Source organism: Rhincodon typus, chromosome 1, assembly GCF_021869965.1.
Source record: "Rhincodon typus isolate 14 chromosome 1, sRhiTyp1.1, whole genome shotgun sequence".
Taxonomy (NCBI): domain Eukaryota; kingdom Metazoa; phylum Chordata; class Chondrichthyes; order Orectolobiformes; family Rhincodontidae; genus Rhincodon; species Rhincodon typus.
In genome coordinates, this window is record NC_063332.1 from 99,723,233 (window position 1) to 99,737,169 (window position 13,937).

Consider the following 13,937-nt stretch of genomic DNA (forward strand, 5'->3'; position numbering starts at 1 on the left):
CAGCTTTCCTGCTCCTCTGATGCTGCTTGGCCTGCTGTGTTCATCCAGCTATACACCTTGTTATCTAAGACAATGTAGAGATTCTGTTTAGTGAATGCTAAGAGAACAAGCAAGGACCTCTGAAATGTATTCTGGTTGATTCCATGAGATGGGTGCCTGCCCCCCATGCAAAGTGTCCTCAAAGCAGCATTCCAGTGTAAGGTACCATGAATTTCAAAGTGCAGCAGTGAAATGCTGTTTTGAAAGTAGATTGGAGATGAGTCATGAGATTGGTACATGTCAGATGCCAAGGTCTATGGACAGCATGTGGTTACTGCCTTTGGAGCACTTCCTGAGATGTTGGTGACTGATAGCCAAGATGGCGATCTGGAGGAGCCAATGGAGCTTCTGGATATGTGGACCGACTTTAATGTCAGGAATTGTCACCATCTGGTTTCTATCTGATGGGGGAAGAATGGGAAACTGTGTATAAATGAAGTCAGGTCAACTAATTGTGAAATGTTAACGCATGCAACTAGGTCTTGCTGTTTCGTGGAGAGAATCTTGTCTCACCATTGAACACATAGGTGGAAAATGGACCCGTTTTCAACATGAGGTGATGGGAGGGTGCACTTTGGGGCAAGTGATTATAATTCTATTAGTTTAAAATAGTTATAGAAAAGGATAGATCTGATCTGAAAGTTAGATTTTAAATTGGAGGAAGGCCAATTTTGACAGTATTAAGCAAGAACTTTCAAAAATTGATTGGGGGTGGATATTTGCGGGTAAAGAGACAGCTGAAAAATGAGAAGCCTTCAAAATGAGATAACGAGAGTCCGGGGACAGCAAGTCCCCGTTAGGGTGAAGGGCAAGGCTGGTAGAGGTAGGGAATGCTAGATGACTAGAGAAATTGAAGTTCTGGTCAAGAAAAAGAAGGAAGCAAATGTTAGGCATAGAGAGCAGGGATCGCATGAATCCCTAAAGGAGTAGAAGGGTGGTTGGAGTACACTTAAGAGAGAGATCAGGAAGGCCAAAAGGGGACATGAGATAGAATCATAAACTCTCTACAGTGTGGAAGCAGACCATTCAGCCCAACAAGTCCACACCGACCCGCCGCAGAGCATTCCACCCAAACCCACCCCCTACACTATCCCTGTGACCCTGCATTTCCCATGGCTAATCCACTGACCCTGCACATCCTGGACACTATGGGCAATTGAGCATGGCCAATCCACTTAACCTGCACATCTTTGGACTGTGACAGGAAACCGGAGCACCTGGAAGAAACCCATGCAGACACAGGGAGAGTGCAAACTCCACATAGACAATTGCCTGAGGGTAGAATCGAACCCAGATCCCTGACACTGTGAGGCAGCAGTGCTAACCACTGAGCCACCATGCTGCAAATAGGATTAAGGAGAATCCAAAGGGTTTCTACAAATACGTTAAGGACAAAAGAGTAACTGGAGAGAGAATAGGGCCTCTTAAATATCAGCAAAGCTGGATATGTGTGGAACCGCAGGAGATGGGTGAGATACTAAACGAGAATTTTGCATCAGTGTTTACTGTGGAGAACGATATGGAAGCTAGAAAACTTGGGGAAATAAATAACAATATCTTCAAAAATGTCCATATTACAGAGAATGAGTTGCTGGATATCTTAAAATGGATTAGTTGTATCCTAGAACTTTGTAGGAAGCTAGGGAAGTGAGTGCTGGACCTCTTGCTGAGATATTTGTATCATCGATAGCTACGGGTGAGGTGCTGGAAGACTGGACTTTGGTTAACATGGTGCCACTATTTAAGAACGGTAGTAAGGAAAAGCCAGGAAACTATAGGCCAGTGACCCTGACATTGGTGGTGGGCTTGTTGTTTGAGGAGATTCTGAGGGACAGGATTTACATGTATTTGGAGAGGCAAGGACTGATTAGGGATAGTCAACATGGCCATATGCGTGGTAAATTAAGTCTCACTAACTTGACTGAGTTTTTTGAAGTGATGAAGAGGATTGAGGAAGGCAGAGTGGTGGACGTTATATATATGGGTGTCAGGTAAGGTGTTCGACAAGGTTCTGCACGGTAGGCTAGTTAACAAGATTAGATCACAAGAAGTGGCGCTGTGGCACAGTGGTTAGCACTGCTGCCTCAGCGCCAGGAACCCGCATTTAATTCTAGCCTCGTGCGACTGTCTGTGTGGAGTTTGTACATTCTCCCTGTGTCTGTGTGGGTTTCCTCCCCCAGTCCAAAGATGTGCAGGTTACGTGAATTGGCCATGCATAATTGCTCATTGTGTCAAGGGATGTGCAGGTTAGTTGAATTAGCCACGGGGAATACAGGGTTACAGGGACAGGATAGGGGGTGGGAATCTAGGTGGGAATGCTCTTTGGAGAGTTGATGTGGACCTGTTGGGCTGAATGGCCTGTTTCCACACTGGAGATTTTCTATCATTCACATGGAATACAGGGAGAACTAGTCATTTGCATACAAAATTGGCTCAAAGGTAGGAGACAAAGGGTGATGGCAGAGGGTTGCTTTTCATACTGGAGGACTGTGAACAGCGGTGTGCTCAGGGATCTGTGCTGGGTCCACAGATTTTTGTCATTAATATAAATGATTTGGATGTGAATACAGAAGGTATAGTTAGTAAGCTGGCAGATGACACCAAAGTTGGTGGTATAGTGGACAGCGAAGAACGTTATCTCAGAGTACAATGGGATCTTGATCAGATGGGCCGAGGAGTGGCAGGTGAACTTCAGGCTAGATAAATGTGAGGTGCTACATTTTGGTAGGGTAAATCAGGGCAGGATTTATACACTTAATGATAAAGTCCTGGGGAGTGTTGCTGCCTGAAGAGTGCAAAATTGTAGTTCCTTGAAAGTGGAGTTGCAGATAGACAGGGTAGTGAAGAAGGCATTTGGTACGCTTGCCTTTATTGGTCAGTACATTGAGTATAAGAGTTGGGAGATCATGTTGTGTCTGTACAGGATATTGGTGAGGCCACTTTCAGAAGACTACATTCACTTCTGGTCTCCCTGCTATAGGAAAGATGTTGTGAAACTTGAAAGTGTTCAGAAAAGATTTACAAGGATGTTGCCAGGGTTGGAGGGTTTGAGCTACAGGGAAAGGCTGAACAGGCTGGAGCTATTTTCCCTGGAGCATTGGGGGCTGAGGGATAACTTTATAGGGGTTTATAAAATCATGAAAGGCATAGATAGGGTGAATAGTCAAGGTCTTTTCCCCAGGGTAGGGGAGTCCAGAACTAGAGGCATAAGTTTAAGGTGAGAGAGGAAAGATATAAAAGGGACCTGGGGTTAACTTTTTTGTGCAGAGAGTGGTGTGTGGAGGGAATGAGCTGTCAGAGGAAGTGGTGGAGGCTGGTACAATTACAACATTTAAAAGGTATCTGGATGCGCAAATGAGTAGGAAGCTTTTAGACAGATATAGGCCGAATGCTAGCAAATGGGACTAGATTAATTTTTAGGATATCTAGTCGGCATGCACAAGTTGGACCAAAGAGTCTGTTTCTATGCTGTACATCTCTATGACGCTATTGCAAACCAACTTATTGCCCATCTCACATGATTTTCCCAACTGTCTTGCCAATGAGTTTGTCATTCAGGAAAGATTCCACCCATATTTTCCTCTTCACCTCTCCCAATTTTAAAGTAAAAATTTGTAAAAATAAAATGTTGAGTATTTTTATTTGACCAGTTTAAGCATTTGAATTAGCAGCCATTTTTAGCAGGTGGAAAACTTCATTTAGATTTAAGTTTGCTTTATTCTGTGATGTATTCTTGAGTTAAGATCATTATCTCTCATTAAAGCCATGATGTTTCACAAGGTTTGAGAATTTGAACACTTTTCTCAAAAAGAAACCGACATTTCGACTTCCACAGCACTGGCAAAGAAAGTTGGCAACACTGGAATCACGAAGTACACCTGGAGCTGGAGGCCACCGTTGCATCCACCCATATGAGCATGCCACCCTCGGTACATTTGTAACTAAGTTTGGTTTCTTGCTCTCTTGCTTCACTATTTTCCTTGCTCGTTACGCCATTCACTGTCCCACTTGTCACCATACTTGCTAAATCTCTGATCACACCACTCCAGATCCCTCACTACCTCTTCCTCTCACTGCTTTGCTCCCTTACTCCTGGGGACAGTGAAAGTAAGGCAGCATAACGGTGAGCAGGAAGAAGGTAGTGACGAGTCACGAGCAAGGCTGAAAAGTGTTTTTTTAGTGGGGCAGTGAGCAATTGATATCAGGATGTGAATTCATTTACAAAGCAAAGCACTCATTTTATTGCTCTTATTTATTCATGCAAGGTGCCTTGCTGTTGCAATGCTGGCAATGACACCACAGGCATTGCATCTGCAAAGGCACTGAATGCACCACTGCAATGAAGCAATAAAGCAGCCAAAAACAACTGCTTTACTTGTTCATCTGTTACAAATTTCCTGATGAACTTCCTTCAATCATACAATCATGTGAAGTGAGTACCTACTTCAGATTTCCTTGCTTCTGATCTGCCCTTGTAGCCAAAGTTAAGTTTCTGAAGAGTAGCTGTATTGAATTTAAAATGTTAACTTTCTCTACAGATGCTGTCAGGCCTCCTAAGTTTCTTCAGAACCGTCAATAAATGTCTCATTAAGGTTTTATTGGAGTGATATGGTTTATTTTGTTACTTTCTATTCCCATTTGCTTCGCAACTTTCTTTGGGGCCATCTAGATTAAAGGTTTATCCCTGATTCATCTAACTTTTCTTTCAATATTCTAGTAGTAACTGAACACTCTTCTAATGTTACATTTGGCAGATTATACATGCTTCTTAACTGATGTAAAATTTATTATTCAATGGCTGCAGGCTAATACATTAGAGAGTGTAAATAGTACAGGAAGGATATTATTAAGTTGGAGAAGGTGCAGAAAAGATTTACCAAGATGTTACCAGGACTGGAGGGTTTGAGTTTTAATGAGAGACTGGATAAGCTGGGACTTTTTTCACTGGAGTGTAGGATGTTGAGGGGTGACCTTATTGAAGTTTACAAAATCATGAGGAGCATAGATAAGGTGAATAGCCAACGTTTTTTCTCTGGGGTAGGGGATTTCAAAACTGGAGGGTAGATTTTTAAGGTGAGAGAATAAAGATTTAAAAGGGACCTGAGGGAGAAATTTTTCACATAGAGAGTGGTTCTTATATGGAATGAACTGCCAGAGGAAATGGTAAATGCAGGTACAGTTACAACATTTAAAATACATTTGGATAGGTACATGAATAGGAAGGGTTGGAGGGATATTGGTTAAATACAGGTAGATGGGATTAGTTTAGTTTTGGAAACCTAGTCAGAATGGGCAAGTTGGACTGGAGAATCTATTTCCATGTGTATGACTCTATGACTATCACTCTAAGAAACAACCTGCAATTAATTTCCGACCCTGGCCTCATAGGTAATTATGGAGTTTGCTTGTTCTTTTTTTGATAAAAACAAGCTTCTGCTAATAGTCCAAAGGTCACTTCCACACTCAGCTCACAGTGCTCAGCTCCAAACCAAATATGATTAAGAAAAATGCAAATCCAGTAAGAGTTATAACAATGTCAATAGTAAGAGAATAGTAAAAGGAGAGGTAGTAAAGATTTAGGTATCAAAAAGGGATCTACATATGGAAATAGTGGGCTTTGTTGACTTACTCAGTATGTAGCTTGCATCTCTCTTTACCAATGATAAAAATGCTGCTGAGGTCTGAGTGATAAATGTTAGTTGTTCGAGGATCTCAAGTTCAGACTTGAACTCATGTCTAAGCTTCAAATATTATGGCATATCAGGGAGGATGAGAATTGCCTGGATGCTGTGTTTCAGGAGGCAGTTAAACCCCCTAGATCAACTACCTCAAATTTGATCAGTGGTCATGGAAAGAAGAGTGTGACAACGAGCAAGGCAGATGGAGGGATCCAGGAGGTAGTACTGAAGGACTCTCATCCTTTGAGTTTGTCTAACAGGTTTGGGGTTCTTGCTCCCTGTGTGATGAGAGTAGGGACTGTAGGAACAATAAGCAAACTGACCATAGCACCATGGTGCAGGGAAACATTCATTAGAGGGGAGAAAAGAGAAATGTATTTCTAATCAGGGATAGTATAGTCAGGGGAATAGATACTGTTCTCTGTGGCCAGGATTGAGAGTGTTACTTGCCGGGTGCCCGGGTTTAAGATTTCTCATCTAGGCTGCAGAGGAACTTGGAGTGAGAAGGGAAAGATCCATTTGTCATGGTCCACATAGGTACCAACAATATAGGTAGAAAGAGGAAAGAGTTTGTGCAGAGGGAACATGAGCGGTCACAGGCTAAATTAGAAAAGCAGAACCAAAAAGATGATAATCTCCTGATTACTATCTGACCCATGACCAAATCGGCAGGGGGGTCAACAAGATTAAAAAGGTAAATGCGTGTCTCAAAAATTGGTGTGGGAGAATCAAGTTCAAATTCATGGGACGTTGGCACCAGTACAGGGAAGGAGGGAATTGTTCCAATGGGACAGGCTCCATCTGAAGTATGCTAGGATCAGAGTCCTGGCAAAACAATAACTAGGGCTGTTGATAGGCCTTTCAACTAAAAAGTGGTGGTGGGGCTGGGTTCAGTTGCATAGAAAATTCCAAATTCAAAGGTAAAGGGGAAGGTAGGATTGCTGATTGGTGATGAGGTTGATTGTTACCAGAAAGTAAAAGGAAAGGACAGAATGTGTGAAAGTTATTTTATTCCATAAAAGTGTAGGGAAACTCAATAACAGAACAAACTTAAAGGCTTTGCATCTTAAAGCATGAAGCACTCAGAATAAGGTAGACAAATTGAAGGTGCAAATTGAGGTAAATCAAGGTCACAAGGACTTTAAACTATTAAAGGGGGAGAGAATTCAAGAGAGGTTATTAAAGTTTCCAGAACAAGTAACAGGACAGAGAGTATGGAAAGAGTCAGAAGTCTAAATTCAGGCGTATCAGACAAGGGAACAACTATGAGAATGGGGACAGTCAACTGAGGTTTTGTACTTAAATGTGCACAACATATGCAACAAGATAAATGAGCTTGTAGCGTTGATTGAAATTGGCAGGTACGATATTGTGGGTATCACAGAGATGTGGCTGCAAGGGGTTTGGGGCTGGCAACTAAATATCCAAGGACACATGTCTGTTGAAAGGACACACAGATGGGCAAAGGGGGAAGGGTTGCCTTGATAGTAAAAAAATGAAATTAACTTGAAAGCAAGAAGTGATACAGAGTCAGAAGGCATAGAATCTGTGTGAGTGGATTTGAGGAACCACAAGGGGAAAAAATCCCTGATGAGACTTATGTACAAGCCTCCTAGCAGTAGTCAGGATGTGGGGCAGAATTCATATCAGGAGATAGAAAAGACCTGTATAAAAGGCATTATTACAATGATCATGGATACTTAAATATGCATATGGACAGGAAAAATCAGCATTCTAAGAAAAGAACTTAATGAAATATCTACAAGATGTTTTTTTGGAGCAGCTTATGGTAGGGCCCACTAGGAAAAAGGTAATTCTGGATTTGGTAATGTGTAATGAGGCAGACTTGATTAAAGACCTGAACGTGAAGAAATCCCTGGGCAGTGACCACAATATGATTGCATTCACCCTGTAATCTGTAGTTTGAGATGGAGAAGGTAGAATCAAATGTAACAGTATTACAATTGTGTAAAGGTAACTATAATGACATGATGGAGGAGCTAGCCAGAGTTGATTAGAAGGGGAGCCTAGTAGGGAAGATGGAGGAGCAACAATGGCAGGAGTTTCTGGGGAGTATTTCTGGGAGGTAATAATGAATTGGGAAATTCATCCCAAGTAAGACGGAACATATGCAGGGGAGGATGAGGTAACATGGTTGACAAAGGAAATCGGTGACCGCATAAAAGCAAAAGGCAAAGTATACAAGGTGGAGAAGATTAGTAGAAAGCCAGAGGATTCTGAACCCTTTAAAAACCAGCAGAGGATAGCTTAAAAAAAAAAGTGGTGGGCATGGGGTCTGGGGGAGGGAGAGAAGATGAAATATGAGGGTAAGCTAGCTAGTAAAATGAAAGCAGATTGCAAGAGTTTTTTTTGATATCTAAGAGGTAAGAGTGGACATTGGACTGCTGGAAAATGAGGTTGAGTGGTAGTAAATGGGAACAAAGAAATAGCAGAGTTGGTACTTTGCATCAAAGGCGAACATAATGACCATCACTAAGGAGAAGATGCTGAGGAAGCTGGAAGGTCTGAAGGTGGATAAATTATCTGGACTAGATGGACTACACCCTAAAGTTCTGACAGAGATAGCTGAGGAGATTGTGGAGGCATTGGTGGTGAATTTTTGGGAATCACTGGAGTCTCGGAGATTCCCAGAAGACTGGAAAATGACTAATTTAACACCTCTTTAAGAAGGGAGGGAAGTGGAAGATAGGACGAGTTTCAAGATGGTGCCGACACTGGGTGACTTTTTGTGAGCTCTCTATAGCAGATCTTATTCTCACGTTTCTTACAACTGTTCTGCACTTTTAAACCTCAATTTATGCCTTGGTCTATCTAAACACCCTATGATCTAACTGTCCGTGTATGTTATGACCTGCCTGTACTGCACGCAAAGCAAAACTTATCACTGTACTTAGGTATTTATGACAACAATAAATCAAATAAAATCAAATTATAGGCTGGTTAGCTTGAGCTCGGTTGTTGGTAAGATTTTAGAGTCCATTATAAAGGATGAAATTTCAGAGTACTCGAAAGTACATTATAAAATAGAGCTGAGTTAGCACAACTTAGTAAGGTGAGGCTATTCCTGACAAATCTATTTGTATTTTTTTGAGCTGATAAATTGCAGGTTAGACAAAGGAGAGCCAGTGGATGCAATCTATTTGGATTTGCAGAAGGCCTTTGAAAAGGTGCCGCACAGGAGACTGCTAAATAAGGTAAAAGCCCATGGTGTTAGGGGCAAGATACTGGCATGGATAGAGAATTGGCTGACTGGCAGAAGGTACAGACTAGGGATAAAGGTGTCTTTTTCAGGATTGCAGCCAATGACTAGTGGAATTCCACAGGGGTCACTGTTAGGGCCACAATTATTCGTGTTTTACTTTAATGATCTGGACAAGGAACTGAAAGCATTGTTGCTTCGTCTGCAGATGACTTAAAGATAGATGGAGGGTCAGGCAGTGTTGAGGAAGCAGGGAGGCAAAAGGACTTGGATAGACTAGGAGAGTGGGCAAATAAGTGACTGATGAAATACGTTGTGGGAAAGTGTGAGGTTATGTACTTTGGTCGGAAGAATAGAGGCATAGACTATTTTCTAAATGGGAAAAGGCTTTGGAAATCTGAAGCACATAGGGACTTAAAAGTCCTTGTTTAGGATTCTCTTAAGGTTAACATGCCAGTTCAGTTGGCAGTTAGGAAGTTAGTATGTTAGTATTCATTTTGAAAGGGTTTGAATACAAGAGCAGAGATATACTGCGGAGGCTGGATAAGGCTCTGGTCAGAGCAGATTTGAAATATTGTGAACAGTTTTGGGCCCTCTATGTAAGGAAGGATGCACTAGTCTAGCAGGGGGTCCAGATGAGGCTCAAAAGAATGATCCCGGGAATTAAGGATTTGTCATATGAGGACCGGTTGAGGATTCTGGTTCTGTACTCAGTGGCATTTAGAAGGATTTGGGTGGATCTCATTGAAATTTACAGAATACTGAGAGGCCTGGATACAATGGATATAGAGAAGGTGTTTCCACTAGTAGGAGAGACTAGGACTTGAGGGCACAGCCTCAGAGTGAAGGGACAACCCTTTTGAACAGAGAAGAGGAGGAATTTCTTCAGGCAGAGGGTGGTTAATCTGTGGAACTCATTGCCACAGAAGACTGTTCTAGCCAAGCCGTTGAGTGTATTTAAGACAGACAGGTAGGTTCTTGATTAGTAAGGGGATCAAGGGTTATGTGGACAAGGCAAGAGAATGGGATTAAGAAACATATCAGCCATGATCGAATGGTAAAGCAGATTCGGTGGGCTCAATGGCCTAAATCTGTTCCTATATCTTAAGGTCTTATAAAGTATATAGTTGATTTGTTTGATGATCTAGACAGAGAATATGTTAGATAGCTGATTGAATTTGATGTTAGTAGGTCAACAGTATCAGAGGATGTATCCGAAGCAATTGCATCATCTTCAAATCCTTCTCAAGTGCAGTGGTGGTGTTGGGTGATTTGAGAATTGTTAATGTTTTGACTTTGATCAAAAAAGTGTTTAATGCTGACCCCAGCAACCTCTGGACTGTCAGAGTAACTAAGTGATGGTCAATCTTTTAGAATGATAATCCAAAAAAATTACTCATCACATAACACAAAAAGAACTACAGATGCTCGAAATCTGAAAAATAAACAGACATGCTGGAAATACCAGCAGCTGTGGCAGCAGCTACACAGAGAGAAAGTACTATTTCAAGTTCTGATGAAAAGTCATTGACTTGAAACATTAACTCTCCTTTTTCTCCATAGACGCTGCTAGTCCTGCTCAATATTTTGAGTAATTTCTGTGAAAATGAATGGTCACTTGGATGAATATGCATTAATTAGGGAAAAACAGCAGGGATTAATGAGAAGCAAATTGTGTTCCCTAAAGGTCATATCATAATCATTGCTTTTCTTGTTCATTTATTGATTTTCTAGTCTTTAATCCATATTCAAAATTTCTAGATGGTACAAAACTTGCAAATATTGAGAATTGGGAGGCAGATATTGATAGACCTCCAAAGGGCATAGATTGATGTATGAACATGCGGCAGATGAAATTAATTGCAGAAGAGCCTGAAGTGATGCACTTTAGTAGGAAGATTGAGGAGATGCAAAGGTACATTTTTAAAGGGCATGTGGAAGTAGAAATCAATTGCAATCTGCGTGCAGAGATATTTGAAGGTGGCACAGCAAGTTTAAAAAATTATAATTATAAATCATACAGGATCTTCATTTTAAGCTATAGAATTCAAAGCACGAAATTTATAATAAAGTTGTATGAAATACTAGTTTGGCCTCAACTGGAGTATTGTGTCTAGATTATCTCACAGTACTGTGGATGTGAAACATTAGAGAGGGTGAAGAAAGGATTTACAAGAATTGTTCAAGAGATGAGAGACCACAGCTACATGGAGAGATTTGAGAATCTGCTGTTGTTCTTGGAGAAGAAAAAGTCGAAGGAAATTTGATAGACGTTTAAAATCATGAGAGGGGCCTTGACATAATTATGAGAGAGCAACTATTGCCATTTGTAGGGAATTCGAGAACCAGAAGATACCAACCTAAGATAATCAACATGAGGGAAAACCTTTTCATGTTGTAAATGCAATGTTTGAAAGTATGGCGGAAGCAGATTCAATTGTGAATTTGAAGAGAATTGGGTAAGCAACTGAAGAGGGAGATTTGCAGGGCTCTGGGGAAAGAATGGAGAATGGGACCAGCAAAGTTGCTCCGACAGAGAGTTGGCATTGACATGAAGGGTGAAGTGGCCTCATTCTGTACTATAATCAACTATGGTTCTGTTACACTTTTGGAGTGGTGCTGCACTAAGATTTCCACAATTATGTCCAATGAGTGATTGCTGAAATAGTTTTAAATTATAGCATCTGTAAGAGGTAATTCTTGCATTGATTTAATTTTCACATACATCGTTGACATACCAGAACAATAATATGCTGCCTAATAGTACCTCCTTCTTTATATAGAATAGATTTATTATTTTGAAATTAACTTAACGTCAATTTACAAAATCTTTCAAGCAAAGCAGCCTGATCCTGAATGTAAATAATTTATTTTTTCTCTGTTTTAGAGTTGATCATTGAGATAATAAAGCAGAACTACGGACAAGTACTACATCAATATCAAGAGGTAATTGTTAGCTGGTCAGATCACCATGAATTACAATGTCTGACCATGTTGTTCAAATAATGCTAATTAGTGCATATTCTTCAGACATAAGTCTTTTCTTAAATTTAGTATTTTTGGTACTTGAACAGCTCTGCAAATTTGCTTAAAAAGTAGCAAATACTGGTGGAAATAGCAGTATTTTAGGGAGAGAAACAGAATAATAAAATTCTAGTTTGAAGACTTCTGATTATAACTGGAAAAGTTAGTGATTGAATGCATTTTAAGTAAGTGAAAGGGGGAGGATGGGAGACAAAAGAACAAAATAGAAGGTTGACAATCCTATACAAAAGACTTGATAATACAAAATGAAAAAGATTGGTAATGGGACAAAACACAAAGGATGTATCTAGAGGAGGTGTGAATGGCTGAATTATGAATAGCTACCCTTCAAACAAAAAACAAAGGAAAATAGAGAAACACATAGGAGATAATAAAAAAAAACTGGTAGTAGAAAAGGCAACAAAATAGGGATTACAGTTATGATTTAAAACTGTTAAAAAATGGTTTTGAGCCCAGATGCTGTAAAATGCCCAGTTAAAAAAGGAGTTATTCCTCAAACTTGATTTGAGTGTCATTGTATCATTGCATGAAGCTGAAACATGAAAACTAGAGTGAGAAGAATGTGAAGAATTAAAATAACAGGTAACTGGAAGGTCAAGGAGCACTTGTGGACTGGATGGAAATGTTCTGTAACACAATCAACTAATTAGGATTTAGGAATGTAGCGGAAACCACAAAGCAAGCAGTGAATACAGTATACTAAATTGAAAGAAATGTAATAAGCCATTGCTTCATTTGGGAGTAGAATGTAGGACATTAGACACTGAGAATGGAGGTGATAAAAGAACAGGTGTGCACCTCCTATATTTGCATGGGAAGATGCCATGGGAAGAGAAGGGGTTTATTAGGTGCGGTAGAGGTCTAGACCAAGATATTGCAGAGGGATGGTCCCTTTTGGAATGCTGTAAGTGGAAAGGAAGATGTGTTTGGTGGTGGCATCACCGCATAAGTGATGGTCATGACACAAATGTTGAAGGTGAGGATAAAAGCAGCATCATCATACTTCTGGAAGGGAGAAGAGGTGCTGAGAGCAGAAGTACAAAAAATGGAATAGTCAGGAACCTTGTTGATCACCTATGGGTGTGTGGGAGGAAGGGTGATTTCTCAATTGAAAGAAAAGTAAGCAATAGCATGGAAAGTGCATTGTCAGAGCAGTTGTGACAGAGAGACAGAGTGACTGTGAAAATGAAATGGACCCTGTCCAAGAAGAAGAGTGTGAAGAAATGTAGTCAAGCAAGATGTGGGAGTCAGTGGGCCTATAGTGAATATTGATGGCCAATCCCCTGAAATGAAGAGAGAAAAGTTGAAGAAAGGGAAGGCTAAAACTGAGGTGAACTACACAACGGTAAAAGAAGAATTCACATTCAGGCTAAAGCTTGTGAAAGTTATAGAGAAGTACCAGTTTTGTGATGCACCAGCTTAAAGATGATGTTTGCTACACATTTTAAATAGTCTTCCGATTCTTTTTAATTAAATAATAAACCTGCATTTTGAGCTGAATTTATTTGTGTGATTATTTTATTACAGCTCCATTTCAAACATTTATGATGATTTGCTGATTTGTTTTTATTTTTCATGCATCATTACATTTGTTTGTATGCATCTGCTTTGGCTGTCCAGCCAGAAAAGGTTGTTCTGACTCTACAGGTACATATATGCCTTCTCAAATCTTTTTGTAGGATGATCCTTCACATTTTGATAAGACTTTTAACATCAAAGTACTGTGATGCAAAATTGTTGGTTTAAAAATAAATGACATACTATTGATCGAAATATTCTGCTGTAAGTTAACTTATTAATCTTTTAGGTCAATATACTAGCAGAACTAGAGCTCATTTATGTCAACCATTGTTATTCAGGATGTACTGTGCAAGAGAGTAGGTCACTTACCTGATTTGAGGTGACTCATAACATTGTTGTGAATTAGGTAGAAAATAAGGAAGCTGTGCAAGCCT

The 13,937-nt window shown here is 40.3% G+C and overlaps 1 protein-coding gene across 6 annotated transcripts in view; it reads left to right on the forward strand.

Annotated features, from left to right (window-relative positions):
- Positions 1-13,937, forward strand: part of LOC109920589 (prominin-1-A-like) — a 237,273-nt gene that overhangs the window by 72,435 nt on the left and 150,901 nt on the right. For 4 of the 6 annotated variants that reach the window (XR_007263570.1, XR_007263572.1, XM_048604798.1 and 1 more), the window contains exons 3-4: positions 11,825-11,883; positions 13,603-13,629. Coding sequence is in view for 3 of the 6 variants with exons in the window: in XM_048604798.1 (XP_048460755.1) it covers positions 11,825-11,883; positions 13,603-13,629 (86 nt within the window). In the remaining 3 variants the exon portion in view is untranslated. The remainder of the gene's footprint in view (positions 1-11,824; positions 11,884-13,602; positions 13,630-13,937) is intronic. The other 2 variants (XR_007263573.1, XM_048604807.1) reach the window with 1 other exon arrangement.